This window comes from Pseudopodoces humilis, chromosome 5, assembly GCF_049639895.1.
Source record: "Pseudopodoces humilis isolate 2021_Gansu_Grassland_sample_001 chromosome 5, ASM4963989v1, whole genome shotgun sequence".
Classification (NCBI taxonomy): domain Eukaryota; kingdom Metazoa; phylum Chordata; class Aves; order Passeriformes; family Paridae; genus Pseudopodoces; species Pseudopodoces humilis.
Genome location: NC_142204.1, coordinates 70,423,551 through 70,444,200, shown reverse-complemented (window position 1 = coordinate 70,444,200; position 20,650 = coordinate 70,423,551). Strand labels below are relative to the sequence as shown.

Sequence of the window (20,650 nt, the reverse complement as noted above, 5' to 3'; positions counted from 1 at the left end):
TACTCAGCAGAGTTGCTGGAGGAGGCACTGAATGTAGCACCTGCATTGCAGGCTTGGAGAAGGTCCAGGGGAGGGTGGGAGGCTGTGCTGTGATGGTGTGTCCCTGGAGGGATGCTGTCCTGCCAGCAGATCCTTCTGTTGGTGCTGCACGCTAGACTAAGCAATCAGTCCTGCCTTGTTTTCCAGCAGGAGCCTCAAGATCTGCCCCCTCCCATCTCGCTCGAGGCATTTTGCCTCTCGCAGAAAAACTTGTGCAAAACAGGATTTTTCCCACTTTCTCACAGGATAGGATCAGGAAAAGAGCCTTAACTTTTTGCTCTGCATTTCCTGATCCCTCAAGATTTACACCAGGGATCAGAGCCACCTTTTCTAAGTGGCTCCAACTGCAGTTAAAGATGCTCTAAGGACAGCCGGGTGTGACCAGTCTGTCGTTCAGTAATGTCACATCCAGCACTGACTGTCCCTGGGTGCTCTGCCCAGTCAGGAGCCAGATCTGCCTCTCTCCCTGCCTTTCCCAGAGACATTTTATTTGATAACAGCAATAAGTAACCGCAGGCAGCACCATTCGGGACAATTCTTGTTCTTGTCAAGTGGTTTGAGACTCTGAGCTCTGGGCTTTGTCCTCTGTCACACCACCCAAGGCATGCAATTATCACTCAGAGGGACCCTTCCTGCCATTCCTTATTGCACTTGTGATAGCTCTGCCAACAGCCTGGACATGGAGCGATGGGAGGGGATGAAAAGCAGGGGGGCTAAGCAGACATATAAATAAGTACGTAAAAATGTCAGCAGGAAGGGCTGAAATTGCTGGATGTATCAGGGCAGGGTGCAATCTTCCCAGTGGGAAACAGTGGGAGCCCCAGCACTTGCAATCAGCCCAAAATTATCAGCATTTGGCATGAGGAAGAGGGAGATGGGGAGGGCTGACCCACCTGAGCATGCCATGATCAGTGCCATTACCTGCTTCAGCGGCTGATCCCACATCCTTGCTTGGTTCCTGCCCACCCCTGGCCTTGGCACACCCTGGTTCCCATCAGCAAAATCCCTGCTGATGATTTTGTTTGGAATCCTTCACAGCTCTGTGTGCTGAGACCTGAGGTGGTGCAGCTGAAAGCGCTGTGTGGCTTAGGGACGGGAGAGCAAGTCTGTTCTATTTGTCACATCATTGCACTTTAGCAAGAGATCTCAGTGGCATTTGACTCCGTGGTGTGGCTCACAGTGAAGGGAGTGATGAAAAAAAAAAAAAGAAATAAAAAGAAATCCAATAAAAAGCAGAACTGAGAAAAAAATGAAGAGCTATTCACAGAAATCATGGGAAAGCACACTTGTGGGTGGCCAAAAGACAAGCACAGGGCTGAGAGTGGTAGAATCAGGGAATGGTTTGGGTTGGAAAGGATCTTAAAGATCATCCAGCTCCAAACCTCCCACTGGGAATGTCACACTTGTGCATCCCCTTCTCTAATTAGTATTTATCTACATTTAAATGAAAGAGAAACCCCAATAATCACATGGACTCTGTTGGGCTGGGTGATACCCAGTTATAAAAACTCAGTCCCAGCTCTGGAAAGCAAAGGATCCAAGGAAGCAGAATGACAGTGTGCAAGATGTTTTCTGCCATTTTATGGCTGGGAATTTGATGCAAAGAAAGATTAAATGATTTCCACAGGATGGTGCAAGGCGTTGATGGAAGAGCCAAGTACAGGAATCAATCCCTGGATTTGAGCTCTAATCACAAAAGTGGTGTCAGAGAAATCAGACCAACACTAAAATTCTGCTAAAATTCTGCAGAAGTCTCCCCACTATTGGAGGTACTAAGGGAAAATACCATGAAACCCCTCTGGATTTATCATCCTAAGCGTGCTCAAGCCAAATCAGCAAAGGGCAGGATGCTGCAAGTGGTCAGGCATGGATATGGATTTGCACAGACTGTGGGAGTATCTGATACTACTGGAGAGTTTGAAAGGCAAAAAAAAAAGGATATTTGTGAGTTCCAAACATTGCTCCTGTGAATTATAACAGCTCCTTCTAGCAGCTTTTTTTTGGCATTTCCTGAGGAGAGCCAGTCTGTGTTCCAGGGAGCACAGCCTTTCCTTCTCAGCTGGGTCCCCAAATTGCCCATAATTTTCTGCTTTGATGAGATGATTGTGATTAAAATCCAGTTTGGTCAGACTTAAGGGTCAGAGTTACACCTTCTGGGATGTTTTGCCCATGTTGGAGGCAGTTGTGGAAGGGAAGGGGGAGAGACAAGCCCTGATGGTATGAACACCTCTCAGGAGTGTCCGGGAAGCTCTGCTCTCCCAGAGATCGATGCTCCTGGCCTTTTTTCTCCCCTGAAACACATTTCCATCTTATTGTCACGGCTGAGCGAGTCCTTTTCAAAGGCTCCTCTTGAGTTCAGTGGGCTTTGAAGAGGGGTCACAATGAGTGAGCAGCTCCTGTGGTCTGAGGAGGACGGAGCATTTCCTCACCGTTCCTTTGCAGGTTGCTCTGCTTTGCTGCCGTGCAGTCCACGCAGCACGGGATGGGTCAGGCACGGGCAGTGTGAGCCTCCTCATCCCAGCTGGCTTCATCCTTGGAGCCCTTCCCTGGGATTTATCCCCTCACATCCCTTTCCAGGTCTGGATCAAGCCTGCTGGGTTAAAAAGTCTAATATGTCTTTGCCCCTGGTGCTGCAGACAGATAAGATCTAAAATCCCAGCTGAGCTCCTGCATCTGATGCTGGGATCTCCCATGGGAAGAAAGGCTCCAGGAGATTCCAGATGCCTGTCCCTGCAGCCCTGCCTAGGCTCTGCTTCCAGCTAAATCCCAAAACACACACAAGGCTCTGGAGAGGCCCTTTCTAAGATTCATCTTCTGACTTTAGGATGACCAGTTATTCCATATATATCCCATTTTCCATTCCCAATCAGCATTTTCAAAGTCCTGTGCAAAGCAGGTGCTCCTGAGTGGCAGAAGTTTAATTATTCACCACTCTTCAGGCATTCTCCTTCCCACTCCTGACTCCCCATCCTCGCTCCCAGCTCTTCAGAGCTGGGAACAGCCAGTGGTGTGAGTCCAGACAGCTCTTCTTGAATCTTGCTGGCAGTGACACCCAGAAGTGTCACAAAAATGCAAATCCTGAATGAGACTGGCGGGTCTGCTGCAAAGGACCTGGCTCACCTAGGCTGCTCTTTACCTCTATGGAAACCACAAATACCCATAAATTCCCTACAACTGGATCATAATCACAGGGTTTGCAGATTAATGGCTAATTGTGTTTAGTCTGTGCAAAGAGGAATCACTGTGCAAGCAGCTCCCACTCTGCTGTAATGGACAGAAATCACCAGTTACCATTTACTCTGCAATTATACAGCAATTAATGGATAGAGGAAACCCCACCTGTGAAGCTCAGAGCTCTGGCCTCTCTGTGGGTAACCACAAAGGGGCTTTAAGGGATGGGGGACTCTTTAGTGACATTTTTTGGCCCAGCCAAACCAGCTTGCTGGTTTGCAGTGGGGAAAATATTTTCCTTTCAAAGTGGGACTTTGTCCCGCTGTAGACCCCAGTGCAGTGGGAGATCCCTGCTCTTAGCAGGGTAAATCCTGATGTGCACTGTGCCCAGCAATAGAAGCAGACACAAGATGCTTCTCCCCTCCTTTCTTGCTCCCTTCTGTCCTTTAATCAACCATCTCCTCTCCCACCCTGAGGCTCTTTTGGTGAGGTGTTGGGTGGAAGCTGCTGATGGAGGTGGGCAGCAGGGTGAGCCCTGGGTGAACTGGCTTGAGATAAATCAAAATCTAGGTGGAAAAAAAGCTCTCAGCACCACGTGTAGAGGGCCTCCAGAGAGCAGCTTCCATTTCCTTCGTTGGGGTCACCTCTGTGTGCCTTGAGTGCCCCTGACAAGTGTTGGTTTAAATCTCTCCAGCTCTCTCAGAAGTTTCTTGCAGCTTTTTAAGACATATTTGCTGTAAACTGAATGCTCCTTGCTCCAGCTGAGATTTTTCTGGTTCTGAGTAGGGAAAAGTGATTTCCTCCTGGGGTTTACACATGTAACAAACTCTATCTGCTCCATCCCCAAACGAGAATTGTTTGGGTTTTGGCAGCAATATGGCATTGTTGATTTACAGTCTGTTCATGATCTCCAGCAGTCCCCAGGCCCTCTCCTGCAGCACTGCCCAGCCACTCCAGTTTCAGAGTTGTTTGCATCAATTCCTCCTACTGAAAAATAGTCCCCATTTGCCAGCATTGAATTTCATTTGGTTGATTTTGGCCCAGTTCTACAATTTGTCAAGTTTGTTTTAAATTCTTAACCCTGCTGTTGGAGGTTCTTAAACCCCCTCCAGGACAGTGTCATGAAATCATCCAAGTCAGTAGTGAAAATACTGAGTAATGCCAGACTCAGGACAATATTCCTTTTGAAACACCCTCCCAGCCTGACATGGAATTATCTGATTTTGTTTTTGTTTAATGGATTTTGCATAAACCTTATGGTGGCCTTTCTTAGGTCATATTTCCCTGGTTTGTTTATGGTGATCTGCTGTAGGATAGTAGCAAATACTTTCCTGAAATCAGGATAAATCACATCTGCTGCCTCCCCTTTATCCACAAAGCCATTAAGCCTGTCAAAAAGGAAATTAGATTGGGTTGACACAATTTGTTCTTGACAAATCTGTGCTGGCTGATTTTTATCACCTTATCATCTCGGAGGTGCTTATAAATTGATTGTTTAATAATTTGATGTACTTTCTTTCTGGGAAGCCAAGTTAGGCTGACAGGTCTATAATTACACACTGGCTCCATTTTCCCCTTTTTCAAGGGGTTTCCCTGATTTTGAGACCTCACTCAGCTTCCAAGAGTTCTTCAAGACATTCCTAGAGTGAACAACCTCACCTACACACTCAGCACCTTTGGAATACACAGCAGAGGCACAGCTGGGTGGAAGACCCAGAATATGTAATTTACACCTTAAAGTTGCACCCAACTTGGAAAAATACATTTCAAAGCTGTGCTCAACACCCAAAAAATGGATTTCAAAGTTAAGGCCCATCACATGCAAATGCTCTTACATCATGGATTTTTCTAAGTGATAGAAGAGGGAGTGGCTTTAAGTTGAAGAAAGGTTCAGATCAGATATTTTGGCTGTGAAACTCTGGTTGCCCAGAGGAGCTGGGGCTGCCCCTGTATCCCTGAAAATGTCCAAGGCCAGGCTGGATGGGTCTTGGAGCAGCCTGGGGTAGTGGAAGGTGTCCCTGCATGGCAGGAGGTGGCATTGGATGATCTTTAAGCTCCCTTCCATCCTCTTTCTGGGATTCTACAAATATTCACCTAATAATGGGCTTTTGTGAGGGGCATGGTTGGAGATCCACAGCTTTGGGAGCATCCTGTGGCATTCTGGCAGGTGCTGCTGACTGGGGAGGTGACAGCTCCATTTCTCTTGCTCTCCATGTTCTGCACCCCCTCTTGCCTCATCCCATCCCCTCCCCACCTCCAAGCACTTTCTAACTCTGGGTTTGGGGCTTTTTTTTTTGTTTGTTTTGTTTTTCCTCTCCCATTTCTAGTACTCGTACGAAGGGATGGAGATCAACAGCCTGCCAGTGGAGCTGACAGTCGTGTGGAACGGGAATTTCAACATTGACAACCCGGCACAGAACAAAGGTAAAGAGTTATTTCAACTTGTCCTTGGAAGCGGTAACCTTAGCAACGGGCCCTCGCTCCCTACACTTAACAAAGCCGCCACCGTCTCCCCGTGCTGGCTGCTGCACACTTGTTCTCTGCACTCTGCAAATTACCAATTTTTGAGTGCTTTGTATGCCTCCCCCCAGCCCTCCAATTCTCTAATTCCACCTGAGAAATGCGACTCTCCCTCCCACTTGTGTTGCTCTCCCTCCCGCTTCTCCCCACATCCTCGTGTCTGGTTTTCACGCCCTTCCTTCTTCAGCTTTGTCTCCCCCTCTTTATTTCTCCTGCAGTGATGCTCTTCAAGTTAACATGCCAGGAGAGCGGGCTCTCTGCTCAGAGGCAATTTAGTAATGAGCAGGGGAAGGCAGAGGGGGAGCAGAAAGGCTGCGGCTCTCCAGTGGGAGAATTCTGAGCAAAATAAAATGATAATGATAAAAAGGATCTGAAAACCATCTGTGTTTAACCACCACCGATGGCACAGGTTTGATGTGTCCCTCACAGAGGGGGCTGCACATCCAGCCACGACCCTGAGGCAGGCTGGGTGTTCCTGGAGATGGATGGTCAGTTCACATCTTCTTCTTCCTTCTTGTCTTTCCACCCTGGAACCTTCCCCCCAGGCAACCCCTCCGCTTGGCTGCCCCGAATTTGCAGCTGACACCTGCAGATTCTCTTCTTCTCACATCATCACCTCTCAGAAATGTCTCCCTCTCCCTCTCTTTGCCTTGTCGTGGACACTTCCTGCACCTTCTCCCACTCCATCTGTCCCCATCAGGTATTCCCACAGTGCTGTCACACCGTTCCACACCGAGGCTGAGGTTCCCACCAACACCACATTGAACCTGGAGAGCAGCACAGGGCAACTCTTCTCCCCATGGCACAACCCCCATCTGCCCTTCTCCCCCTCCGAATGGCAGAGTTCTGGCACCAAAACCCCCAAACTCTGTCTTTTGAGGGTTAAATCCACTCAGCAAACACAACAGGCTGGAGGTTCCTGCCCAGCCCTGGCACTCAGGCACGGCCTGTGCTGAAACTGCCACCCTGCCTCTACTCTGAAGCTGTCTCCTTTTCTCCAAGCTGTGCCACGGTGTTTCCAGGACACTGCTGATTTCCATGGGCCCAAACAGTGCCAGGGGCTGTGAGAACCTTTAACAGTGTGGGTTGGAGGTCAGAATTTGGACACTTGCCCCTGTCCTGCTTAGTTTTGCGCTACCATAAAATGAGCACCCCTGGCACAACATGGTCCACACCAAAAGTGTAAATCCTTTTATTGGGCCACACTGAGCTATCCTAGGTGATGTGGGAGCAAAATTAATAAAATTAAATTAATATTTGATTAAACAAAAGTGATAAAATATGATCATATTTTCGGACTGTTTGTGCCAGTAACATAAAACAGACCAGGGGATGAACTCAAGAATCATCTGTAGCACGCAATAATCTTGGGTTATTCCAAGCCAAAATGTTGCAAATAATGAATGAAAATAATGGAAAAAAAAAGGAAATAATGGAAAAATAATGGAAAAAAATCTGCAGCACTGGCTGGTGGCTGTCCCAGATGAGTAATTTGGATATTATCATCATGTTTTTGGTCAGGAGGAGAGTTTGGGCATGTTCCCATAGAGATACCACGTGGAAGCAATACCACACTCTCATGAGGTGACCAAAACGCCACTGCTTTCACATCCAGCATCACCACGGGCTGGACTGGGAGGCTGAAATGCTAAACTGACCCAAACCTGCTGAATTATCTACAGAGGTACCCACTGGTAGCATCTTAAGCAAAACAACTCAGCAAATTTAAGGATATCCAACAGAAAACTAAGGAAATAGGTGTATCCCACAAGGTCTGGAAAAAAACCTGTGCTTGACAGATGTTTTGCAGGCTTTTTGGGGTGCTTTTGGGTACTTTTCTTGCACCCACCCTGGAGAAATAAAGAGTTTCTGAGTTTTTCTTGCATTTGGCCAATACTTGCTGACTTCTCGGGGGAAGGTATGGAGAGACAGAGCTTTCAGCACAAATATTTCCAAAGCCTCTGAGCTCTGGGATTGTGTATAAAGATAAAAATCACTTTAGTCACCTATGGACACAGAAAAACAGAAGCACAGAGGAAAAATCTCCCAACATGCCCACAAATGAAGGGAAAAAAAAAAGTCTGAGAGCCTTAATTCTGCCACCTTCATCTTCCAGGAGGAGAATTCTGCTATCAGTCCCCTGCGCAAGCCAGGCCTCAGTGTCTGCATCGTAAAACAAGGATAAATAACATGATCTCATTTCGTAGGAGGACTTCAATATTTTTAGGCTTTATTAGAAAAAGCTCTGAGTGCTTCTAATCACTTAACAGCCCAAAATGGAGCTAAGCATTAATCACTGCTGTCTGTATTAGAGTGGAATCAACTCTGCTTCAAAGTGGGAAGCAGACTGAATTTCTGGAGCAGAAGAAGGGGTAAAGGCTGTTTGTGAACCCCTGGAATCAGCCTCATAATGAACCATTTACTGTTATCTTTTGGGATTTCTGTCAAGTGGGAAACCTGAGTGGCATCACCTTAATACAAAATTCTGGGGAGTTTCACACCCAGATTTAAGCTGTGGGTTGGCCAGGTCTAGAAAATTCTTTTAGGATGAAGTGCTGAGTCTGAGGTTGGTTGTTGGTGACACATTCAGTCTGTGAAAAGGGAAGGGACTGTGGCCAAATCACTGCCCAAGCACCATTTTCTCCAACCTCCTCTCAACATACTGAGAGCAACATCCTCCCTTCTGCTCTCAGCTTCCACAAACACCTTTGATGAAGAACGAACTAAGAAATGAACTTTAGTTCAAGAAGGACATCCACATTTCCTCCCCCACCATTACTCACCCCCCTGGAGGGTTTCCATCCTGCCTCTGGCATGAGCAGCCCAGAACACTTTCCCCTCTTGCTCCCACTGCCACCCCACTCTCCTGTGCTGTCTGCCTCTCTCAGCTCCTGTGTTTTTGCTGTCCCTGCAGTTCACCTGTACAAGTGCGGGGCCATGCGGGACAGCTGCGGACTCTGCCTGAAAGCCGACCCTGACTTCGAGTGTGGCTGGTGCCAGGGACAGAACCAGTGCACGCTGAAGCAGCACTGCCCAGCCCAGGACAGCCAGTGGCTGGAGCTGTCCAGCACCAAGGGCAAGTGCACCAACCCCAAGATCACGGATGTAAGTGTTGGATCCGCAGGAAGCTGGGGGATTCCCTTTCCTTGGGTTGTTTTCCTGATTTGGGGTTGGGTTGGTGATGGGAAGGTCAGGGTTGAGCTCTGCTGGGCCAGGAAAAGCCTCAGGCACTTGGGGGATGTGAGATCACGGTGGCTTGAAAGGCAGGAACACGTGTCCACAGCTCAGGGGTGACCTTGGGTTAACACCCGAGGGCGTCAGAATTCCCACCATAACCCCCAAACACAGGGTGCTGGTGCAACCTGAGGAGCCCCAGAGCACCTGACCTGCCCAAAAAGGGCTAGCAGATGTGGCATCAATCCCTCAGGAGACCTTGGCCTTCTAGAGACATCTGAAGGTGAGACAAGATCTCCAATGGCCGGTGTGAGGGTAAATCAAAGGAGCCCAAATGCCTCTTGGAGCAGCCTCTCTGGTCAGCCTGTCTGAGAAGGAGGTGTTGAGTGATCCCAGAGAGGTTGGAGCTTTGCTGACAGGAGGTCAAGCAAGAGGGGAGGTGCAATTTATGTTTTTTGGCAACATGACACAGACAAAGCCATGTCCAGAAAAGAAAAAAACCTCCACTGACTCCAGCAGATTAAACCCTTTTGTTTGTCCTGCCCCTGGCTGATGTTGAGAGGTCAAAAAAGTCTTCACAGAGCAAATAAAGCCCTGTAGAGTTATCAGGTGTCCCCTTGGAAGGCTCAGGGAGGAGGCAGAAGCAAGCCTGGAGTAGGAAAAGTTGAGAACTGCCCTGTTGAGATAAGGAGAATGAGGACAGGGCTGGGAGAAGGGCCTGAGGAATAACACTGTTCTTCAGGAAGTTCCCTATTGATTGTGGTGGCTGGGCCAAAGGAAAAGCTGGAGGAAAGGTTCAAAAAGGAAATCAGAGAATGGGAAAACCATAAAGACAAGGAGCAGAAGAAGAAGGGAGAGAAGGCAGGGGAGGCAAGTCAGGCCTGAAATCTAAAGGGATTTTTGTCTGCTGTCTTAGGATGCCTTTGCCACAATGCCAGGCACATTTTCAGGGTCACAGGAAAGGCAGCAGGACAGACCTGAGCCTCCAAAATGAGGGCTCCAACCCTTCCAGCTGCCTCCTGCCTTGAGCACAGGCCTTACTCAACATGAGCACCTTTCAGTGTGGCCAGGGCCTGATTTACCAATGGGAAAAGTCAAGAGAGAAATGAAACAGGGAAAATATGGGGAACTGCAACAGAGGAAAATCCAGCCTGCACAGTGGTGGTTTAATAGGAATAATTAGGTGGGTTATTTTCCTAGAAGGCAAGAAAGGCTTTTTTAAGTTGTTTTTGATTCAGATTCAAAAACTGTGGGTGTCATGGAAGAGCCCTAAACTGCTATCTCTGCTTGAACATTTTGGGGGAGCAAAGGCTAGGTTGAATCTGCTTTTCCCAGATGTTACTGAAAATAAACCCTTTCCCTGTGTTTTGATCCATCTCCCTGTCATTCACCAGCTTTCAAAGCTCTCTCTCAGTTGAACTGTTGGAGTTCAGTTTATTCTGATGTTTATGGCTTATTCTGGTGTTTCCAAGCTGAAGGTCTCTACTTGGATTTACCTGAGACTGGTAATTCTGATCCCACCTGAACCACCTGAAGCTGTGAAACCAAACCCAGACAGCCAGAAAGGACAGTTACACCTGAAAATTCAACTTTGATGCCTTGAAAATTGCTTGGAGCTGGGGGAAACATTTAAAAAATATTTTCAGATTCTCAGACATTGTAAAACAATGATAGAATTTGGTATGGGGCAGCTGATGGATGATCAGCTAAAGCAGAAATCTAAAGCACAAGGACCTGGGTGTGCAGAGGTTCTGAAGGTCCACTCACATTTCCCTGCCATATTTTAACCCTAATCCTTCATCTCCAGGCTCTTTTTGAAAAACAAACCCATTCTCCACCCTACAGGTCCAGAGGGGCAGTGCTTCAGATTCTGCTGGCATTTCCTCCAACAACTCTCCAAGCTCCAACAGATCATTGCAACACTCGCTCATGAAATATTCCAGCTGCCTGCTGCAATCCTAAGTAGCTCTTGGAAGGCCTTTTTCTGAGCCATTAGCATGGAAGTAATCTCAAGTGACTGGATATATATTGCAGCTAATGGCAGGTCTGGAGCTGTGGGGCAGGAGCATCCAGAGCCTGGAGAGGAGCCAGGGCTGGGTCTCTGCAGGGAAGAGGAGGAACAACACGTGTATTCACACTTGTAGGGCCACTCACACCCCGTCCAGCACCCATCCCCCCATTTCTGTACCAGCTCTGGCATTTACAGAGCCACTCAGGGAAATTAAAGGACTTAGAGACTCACTGAGCCACAAAAAACTCCTTTAGGAGCAACAAGCAGCACTTGATATGAGCAGAGACTGGAAACTGGGATGCAGCTCTGGGTCTTCCAGAGGAAGCTGAGGCTTCCTGGCAGCTTTTGTTTCCCTGCCTGGATTTTTCTCTCCAAAACTGACAGGTCTTGTGCCACATTTTTCACCTGTGATAGAACAGGCTCCTCCTCTCCTGTTGTGAAAACAACCTGGTAACACCTTCCTCTTGGTTGAATCTATGGCAGAGCTATGAAATGGGATTTAAAAAATCTTCCATGTGAACCTGGGAGAATCCCAGGCCCTCCTGATTTAAGGAAGTAAGTGGGTTTTAAGGAAATAAGTGGGTTTTGAAGCTGGTCTTTACAAATTAAATATTGCCTAGGGAAGGATTCAGCGGTGCTGTGTTGGCTTTGGTGTAGGAAATTTCCTGTTGATGTTTTTTGAGTCACAGCAAAAATTTTTTGAAATCTTGTGCTTCAGACAGCTTTCCCTTTCCTCTTTCCCTTTCTTTTTAACTTCCCTGGAAAACCACCACAAATACCTCCTGGTTCCCTGTAGAGTCAGAGATGAGTCACACTCACTGAGGACTTGGTTCGCAACACCTACAATTAATATCCTAAAGTTAATATCCTAAAATTAAATATCCCCTAGAGGTGCCTGGCTCTTCCTCCTTTTACTAAAGATGTGCCTTCTAAAAATCACCCTTTGTGTGGGAATTACACCAACCCTGGTGCCAGGCTCGGGGCTGGGAAGTGCTTGGGAGCAGCTCTGCTCACACCAGTGCCTCGCCTTTCCCTGCCAGCCCAACTTCTACTGCAGGGCATCACTGCCAGCCCCAGATTCCCACCTGGCAGAGAATGGAAATAATTAAAGGTGATTCCAGTGTTGTTCCAATGCTCAGGAGACAGTTCCAGTGCTGATTCCCACCTGGCTCTGGACAAGGATGGTGGAGACCAGACCCTGTGAGGGTCTGGTGCAGGGCCAGGCCAGGATGCAATCGCCATTCCAGCAGCCTCCAGGTTGGGATGGTCGCTTATCTCATGCTGAGATTCAGAGGCTCCACAAATGATCTGTCCATGCTTCCTGCCTGCTCTTCCAACAGCTCTCCCAGGATGGAAACTGGAGCTCTTTCAGGGAGTGGTGCTGGCACAGAGCAGCTGCTGCTGCTGTCTCAATCACCATCCACCTCCTCCACACCTAACCCAACACCCTGCTCCTGCTGTGGCTTGGCCTGTTTTACTCCAGATGGACATTTTCAGCTGAATTTCTGATGCATGACCATTACCTACCTCCAGAACAGAGAAAAACCCCCACGAGCTTTGGGCTGAGAATTTAGGATTTCAAGTGACTGGCTCAACCGCTTATGTCCTTCTCTTTTTCTTTCTCACATTTCTCTCCACCGTGTCCCTCTCCTGCCTTTCCATGGCTCATGTCTACAAAGTGCAGAGCTCAGCTGCAATTCCACAAATCCCTGCTCCTGCCTAGGAAAAAAAAAATCTCCTACTCACCTCTGGATGGTTTGCAAGTAGTTAAAAGAGAGTAAATGAGGTATGATGCAGAATTTTGCATATTCTGAGTATCTGAAGTAGGTTTGTTCCCTCACCTGTTCAGCATTTACAAGTACCCCTGGTGATCCCCAAAAGTTGTCTGTTCTTTCACCTGAGAGGATTTTGGTGCCTGGTTTGATTGTTCCCCTCTCTCTTGGCTTTTTTCCCCAGATCAACCCCGTGACGGGTCCCCGCGAGGGCGGGACCAAAGTGACCATCCGTGGGGAGAACCTGGGCCTGGAATTCCGGGATATCGCATCCCACGTCAAAGTGGCCGGTGTGGAGTGCAAGCCGCTGGTAGAAGGGTACATCCCAGCAGAGCAGTAAGTGGGTGTGTGGCAGAGCAAAGCCACCTAATGCCATTCCTACCTGCAGGACCTTCCAAGGACTCCATTCCAACCTGGGAATTGAGGGATGGAAAAGGCCATTCCTCATGTACAGCTCAGGATAATCCATTTATTTAATAATCCCGTTATTACTGTTTGGATTGCATATTTAAGTGATCCTCACGGCAAACGCCCTGCAGTTATCCCAGTTTTCACCAAGCAGTCACCTCAAGGTGTTCAATTCCAGTTTGGAAGGCAGAAATCCTGAAAAACCTCCTGCTGAATGCAGGAGTGATCATTAAACCTTAAAGCTGCCTCCACCATGCCAGGCTAGATCTGAGATGGATAGAGCCAGATCTCAGCCCAACATTTCTGTGTGTATTTAGGTAGATTTACACTTGCCCCCACCAGAATCCATCACTTTCTAAAGAATAACTTAATCCACAACTTGGATTCTGGATGGGACAGAAGAGGGTGGGTTAATTTACAGTCCATTCCCCAGCACTGTGGGCTCTTTGCTCCAATTCCACCTTACCAGCACCACCAAACGATCCCTCAAACTCTGCTCCTGGTTGATATTTTCCCCTCAGGATCGTGTGTGAGATGGGGGAGGCCAAGCCCAGCCAGCACGCCGGATTTGTGGAAATCTGCGTGGCCGAGTGCAAGCCAGAGTTCATGGCCAGGTCTTCTCAGCTCTACTACTTCATGGTAAGTTCCTGAAAAAAGTTCTCTGTGGCCCTGAAATCCTTGGTCTTGATCCTCTTTGCTCCCTCTGTCCATTGTCCATCACCATGTTGAGCCTCTGAGCTCTTCGCTGCCGTTCTGGGTGCACCAAATTGTTCATTCCATTTCCTTTTAACATCTTGTTCCCAGCAAAAATAGCTAGTCTAATTAAAGTTTTAACAACCTAATAATAGTCCAGATTATTAGTCCAGTTACAGTTCCATGCAGCCGTGGTCCAAATTAATACAGAAAATTCTCATTAATAGTTAAAAGTGCTGAACAGGAAAGAAAAGAAAAAAGATCTAGAAAAGGGAAAAATTTCCTAGTATCTTATTTTTTTTTGAGTGTGATACTCCTACTACCAACACCCCTCTGGCTGGAGCCACCAGGTTCCTCCAGAAGAAACTTGGGGGCTGCCACTACTCCTAACAACCCCTGGATCTTCAGAGCATGAGTGTGATGGTCTCAATTTGGTTTCTTTCTTCTCCCTCTTGGATTGCCCCAGGTGTTTATTCATCCCATCCACACCAGGAGCACTGGGGTCAGCACAGATCCACCTCAGGCTGCTGGTGAGCTGTAGGATGTGTCTGGGGCTCAGTGCTGGTGGGCAGCTGTTTTGGATGCTCCATGATGAAACGAGAGACACCTGCGTGCTTCAGCTTCAGTTCAAGTGCAAACACATGTTGTACACTCAGCCGGTGCTTTTTTCCTCCCTTCTGATGATGTTCCAGGTCCAGGAGATCTGATTATTCCTCTAAGACCCCTTGCTGGGGACATGCAAGCATTGTCTGGCCTTGATCTGTTCAGATCTGTGCAGGTTTGAGATGAGAGGGTCCCTTTGTTCCCATCAAAAGCTCTCAACTCCTGCAAGAGAATGGGTCTCCTCTGAAATTATTCACATGCCTGAGCATTTCTTTATGGTAAAGGGAACTTGTAATGAATGCAAATGTCTTGGATTCCCCCCTCGAGCTACACAAGTTTCTCTGTTCTCTTCATTTTCCGATGTCACTCAGGTGTTGCGGCGGCGGGGGCAGAGAAACACCTTGAGAGAAAGCCCCTACCAGGCAGCCAGAAGGGCTCTTTCCAGGACATTACACTTCAACGTGTCACCTTTGCTACTCTTGGAATTACTGTCTGGTTTTGATCATCCGTGTCCATCTGTGACAGCTTTTCCCTCTGCTTGCCGCCTTCCCAGCTGCCAGGGCACGAGCACGAAGCCACCAGGGTTTTCTCTGCTGAATACCTCGATACCTTTGTGCTAGACAAAAAACTCCCCCCAAAACTACAGAAACTCTCCAGCCTGCCCATCATATTCCCTCTCCCGTGTCTGGTGCTTTCACAGTGGGAGCTGTGTTTTTTTGGCTTCCTCGGATTTTTCTGCCAGGAGGGCAGAGATGCTATTGCAGGAGTCTCGACGTGCCTTGGCATCCTGCAGCGGTGCGTGGCAGCTTGAAGGGAAAGAAGATGTTTGAAAACCAAGGAAAAGCATCACCTGGGAGATAAATGTCACTTTCTGACTCATGGCAAATTTCCTGGAAAATTGATTTTTGAGAGGTTTGAAGGAAAACTTGGTCAAAGTTGGCCAATTGGTTCAGCCTTTCCCTGTCTTGCAAGAATTCAAAGAGATGATGGTTTGGACTCAATAGAGTATTTAATTTCTTAAAATTAAATAATAAATAATAATAAATAATAATAATAAATTAATAATTTCTTAGTTTTAAGAAAGAAGTGTCTTAGTTTAGAGATGCCAGAATGGTTCTTCTCCACCTTTCTAACCAAAACTTTTAAATTCAAATAGCTGCTCATTTGTTTTAAACTCATCTGTGATCAAAACCTGCAAATTGCATTAGAAAGTACAATAAGCCAAGAGGGAAACAAAGCTGAAATGAAATTTATGATGATCTAAATGAAATATATTTTTTTACAGTTATTCATTTTCTTGCTGTGATTATTGCCCCAGTCCTGCAATGAAAAACATATTACATGTTCTTCTCAATTCAGGTACTGAAGAAAATTTACCTTTATTCTGGCTTTAGGTGAAAATATCGTGTCTCAGTGCAGGTGCTGTCGACTACTCTACATTTCTTCTAAGTCTGCTCCTAAGATCCTTGTTATTTTGGAGACCATTTCCTATCCATCCCTTTCATCTTCTCCCCTCTTGCTGTTACTGTGGAACCTCTAGAAAGGAAACCCAGGTGCCCAAGCTGTGCTTGAGTCACATCTTGCTCTTCCTGCATTCCTAGGAGGAATGGAATGGGAACCAAGGTCTTGACAAGCTCCATGGGGGGCAGTTTAGGCCCAGCTCTGATGGTGCTTCTCCGTGGAAAACCTGTGTGCAGGAGATGCTGGATAGGAAAGAAAGCTTAGAAAGGAGCTTAGGAAAGTAGGTAAAATCCCATAAAATGCACAAAATTTCCTGTTCTCTTTCCCTCATTGTCACTTTCCAGCTTCTCACCAATCCACAAGACTCTCTTGGAATTTTCCAGCGCCTTCCAGCAGCGAGGACATGGTGAATAGTCTGGAGTTCTGCTGTGGATGTGCTGGGCAGTGTTCACGGAGGCCACTGTGAATAATTAAAGGTTGATCACAACTTTGAAAGCTGAGCCACAAACCCATTTGTGAGATCAGCTCCAGACACAGCAGAGCTCTGTCAAGGAGCATTCCTGGTGTGGCTGTGGCCTGTGAGGATGCTCAAAAGGCCATGGCTGCTTTATTCACCCCAGGGAGAGGGCAGGGAACCCACCCAGGGGTGGGACAAAGATCTTTTGGGTCTTTAACTCAAATGTTCCTCTATGATTTTTGAATCAGATACTGCTGCAGTGCTGCTGTGTAGGCTTTGGGCCCCAGGCTGGCCATTCCAAACCCATTTTCTCCCAGGTGGGAGGTCACCTCCCAGCATCAGCCATCATGGTCAGCAGGAATTTTTACTGGTGAGGGTGTCCTTTAATAAGGGAGTTGCCATCAGAGCTTGAGGTGGTACCCAAAATATAAAGGAGCAGTACTGAAGTGCATGCTTTGGATTTTCATACTCTTCCTGTGGTTTTTAACCCATTGAAAAAGAATGGTAGAGAATATTCCCAGAAAATCACTCTCCAGGCTTGGAGAATGGCTGGAATGCTGCCCAGTGGAAAAGGATCTGGTTGACAGTCAAGAAGCCAATGGCACCTGGATTGTATCAGGAATAGTGTGGCCAGCAGGACCAGGGCAGTGCCCACCCCAGAGCTGGGCACTGCTGAGGCCCCATCTCAAATCCTGGATCCAGTTTTGAACTCCTCAGGGAAGGGAACACAGCTGGAGAAGGGTCTGGAGCCCCAGGAGAGGCTGAGAGAGCTGGAAAGGGGCTCAGCCTGGAAAAAAGGAGGCTCAGGGAGGACCTTGTGGCTCTGCACAACTCCCTGCCAGGAGGGGACAACCGTGGGGGTCGGGCTCTGCTCCCAGGAACAGGGACAGGAGGAGAGGGAATGGCCTCAAGCTGGGCCAGGAGAGCCTCAGGGTGGACATTGGGAAAATTCCTTGATGAAAATGTTGCCAAGCACTGGCACAGGCTGCCCAAGGAAACAGTGGAATCATTGCCCCTGGAAGTGTTCAAGGTGCTTAGAGAGGTGCTTCAGTGGTGGCTTTGGCAGTGCTGGGTTGATGCTTGGGTTTGCTGATCTAAGCGGTCTTTTCCACCCTCAAAAATTCCATGATTCTAAGTAAAAAACCAGCTTCCAAACCATCAGGTGAAAACCAGTCAGGTTGAAACACAAGAAGTGCCCAGCTCTGACAGCAGATCCTTCTACAGAGCTGTAAGTCTGATTTTCATGTTCTGCCCTTCCTCCAAGAGCTGCATTTTGAATAGGAGCAAAATGGAAAAATGGAAATCTTGCCGCTGTTTTTCAAAATGATTAAACCAGAGGGGCCTGGGAACAGAGGTGGCTCTGTGTGTGAGAGAGTAGGAGCTGTGGTGTGTGTCAGGTGGTTTTATAAACATGGATTAATGGTCTCCAAAGCTCAATAAGGTGACTGCGTGATGTACCTGCTCGCTCAGAGGAGCTGAGAGCTTCAAGCACTTGTGTCATCATTCTTAAAGAGAGGGGGAAAGAAATAATCTTCATTTAAATGCATATAGTAGCTTTTCACTTGGGACTGAATGGAAAGTTTTTCTATTAAAATGCAAATGAAAGAATAAACTGTAACTCCAAATTTCTCCCTGAATATTGATGTCTCTTCTCTGCATTGTGGTAACAGGGTGATCTGTGCCTTCAGAGTGTGAGTATTTTATCTTGATTTGGGGAAGAAGGGAGGATAGCAGGGTAAGAAAAAGAGGTTTGAGATTTGGGGCCTCTAAAAGAATTGTGCCCTTTTTTGATATATTAACACAGTGCTCTGTTAGGCTGGGAAAAGAGGCTCAGAAAATCAGCAGGAAAAGGGAAAAGGTGTTCGAATGGGTAGTGCTGCTTTTGTGGCTGTGGCATTTCACAGGACACCCCGACAGGAGCACCACCACCATGTGTCAGGGCAGGACAGCTCGAGGCTTTCTCAACATCCAAGTCAGATAAGAGAAAGATTTTAGGGTCATGTGTGGTCATTTTGCACCAGGGCAGGTTCAGGTTGGACATCAGCAGGAATTTCTTCATGGAAAGGGTTGTTGAACATTGGAATTGCACCAGGAGGAGATGGAGTCCCATCCCTAGAGGTGTTCAAAGAACAACTGGATGTGCTCTGTTCTGGTTGTCAAGGTGGGGATCAGTCACAGGTTGGACTAGATGATCTTGGAGGTCTTTCCCCACCCCAGTGATTCTGGGATCCTATGTGGGAGAGGCAAGAACAAACTCAGATGTTCTGCTGAGCCACAGCTCTCCTCCATCCAAGGGGCAATGGCTTCCCGCTGCCAGAGGGCAGGGTTAGATGGAATATTGGGAAGGAATTGTTCCCTGTGAGGGTCATGAGGCCAAAGAAGCTGTGCCTCATCCCTGGAAGTGTCCAGTGCCAGGTTGGACAAGCTCCCAGGAGAAACCTGTGGTAGTGGGAGGTGTCCCTGCCCATGGCTGGGGGTGGCACTGGATGGGCTTTAAGGTCCCTTCCAACCCAAACCATTCTGAGATTCTGAGAATCAATGAAGTTGAGTGGCCTTTTCAAAACCCAACAATTTTCATCTTTTGTGAGTTGCACAGCTTGGAAATGGAGATTCTCCATTAAGATCCAATCAAACCAGTTCACTGCCTGATTTATCCTGCAGAGCTGATGTTGAGTGACAGAAAAAAGACCCCTGAGCTGTGCCAAACAAGCAGTGGAGATGAGAGATCGGGACCCAAGGTGCTCCAGGCGTGGGCCTGTCTTTTCAGGAGTATTTCTGAGTCGCTACAAGGGCAGATCACATTTTGAAGGGGTGAGAACAGATTGGAGTTGGGTCTGAACTCATCCCACCAAACCTGGCATTCGAGCAGAGGGTCTCTGACAGGACTGATGTCACCCCAGGCTCCTTTATCAGCCAGAAGACATGGCCAGCCTCAGAAGTCCCGATTAATCCTTAGGGATGACTCCCTCTCTCCACCACTAGCAGGAGAGGGAAGGTCCCTCTGCTCCCCTGCTGTGTTTTCAACTCCTCCCTTTGTCTCCACAGACTCTGACCCTCTCTGACCTGAAGCCAAAGCGAGGACCAGTGTCGGGTGGCACCCAGGTGACAATCACAGGCAACAACCTCAACGCTGGCAGCAACGTCATTGTGACCTTTGGGCGACAGCCCTGCCTCTTCTACAGGTACAGATGAGCCCTTCCTGCTGCTTGTGCCCAGGTGTGAAAAATTAAATGCTAATTAAAGTCAGGAAACTTCTCCTGCAGCCCTGACACCTTGTCCCTCAAGTGCCTCCTTTGCTCGTGGCCACGTCTATGCTGCAACAGGACTTGTGCATTCTGCACCATGCACAGCCTTGCTGGCCATGTTTTGGGGAGAGAAAATAGGATTTATTTCATTGTTTTGACTGGTATTTGATGTGCTTTTTCCCGTGGCCTCTTGTCAAATTGCAGTACGATTCTCCACGGTCCTGTGCTCTGCTACTTGCTCTGGGAGTGCGTCGTTTAAAAGATTCATTTTCATGTCCCAGCTTTAGTAGAGGTGACAAAGAAAATCTGACAACATCAGTTCGAAGCACTAAACCACCTCCCTTTTATCCCAGAATAGTCCTGTAGCGCTAAGAAATGGATGATTTGCAACATTTTAGCTCTGTGCTGGCTCCTGTTCAATGGTGCTTCAGAGAGGCTTAATGTCAGTGTTACCTGCTGGATGTTCCCTGATCCCTGTGAGAATGAGGCTGAATCCCATTCCCAGAGGCTCCCACAGCTCAAAACTACCCAGGGCAACACATTTTGCTGCCAGTAGCGATGGGGGCTGAAGATGAAGTTGGCACATTTCTCCCAAATATGTCCTTGGCAGAGGAAGCGCTCATTCACAGGAGACCTGGGAGCACTGCCCTGGGGCAATGCCCTTCCCTCTCCTGGCTGTGGGGATCCTCTTTAGCAGCCTGTCATGACTGTGGAGCGATCCAGCATCCAAAATTCAGCAGGGTGAAGTCACAGTCTGTGATTTGAAATGCCAAGTGGGAGCCACAGCTGCTTGGAGATGCTCACTGAAGACTGGGGAATTTTAGGAGGGATTGAGCACTGTCTTTTGAGGGAATTTAGAGGCCACCTGGAGGGTGCAGTCATTGAAGGTGACTCACACCCCCATTTTAGGGGTATGAGATGAGGCTGCATCACGAATCACAGGACTGGGAAGATTGAGAATATGTGGTGCCTTGATTTTTGATGCATTTTGAAAGTAGTGCAGACCTGGAGCTGGTTTTTAGACCCCGCCAAAAAGAAAATGTTTATGCAGAATCCTCTTTAAATATAATCATAAAATGCTTCCCACTGTATTAGC

At 47.7% G+C, this 20,650-nt stretch overlaps 1 protein-coding gene across 1 annotated transcript in view; it reads left to right on the top strand.

Annotated features, from left to right (window-relative positions):
• PLXNA4 (plexin A4) overlaps positions 1 to 20,650 on the top strand; it is a 423,238-nt gene that overhangs the window by 339,000 nt on the left and 63,588 nt on the right. The window contains exons 11-15 of the mRNA XM_088054749.1: positions 5,538 to 5,634; positions 8,645 to 8,835; positions 12,872 to 13,023; positions 13,617 to 13,734; positions 19,355 to 19,491. Of these exons, the coding sequence (XP_087910875.1) occupies positions 5,538 to 5,634; positions 8,645 to 8,835; positions 12,872 to 13,023; positions 13,617 to 13,734; positions 19,355 to 19,491 (695 nt within the window). The remainder of the gene's footprint in view (positions 1 to 5,537; positions 5,635 to 8,644; positions 8,836 to 12,871; positions 13,024 to 13,616; positions 13,735 to 19,354; positions 19,492 to 20,650) is intronic.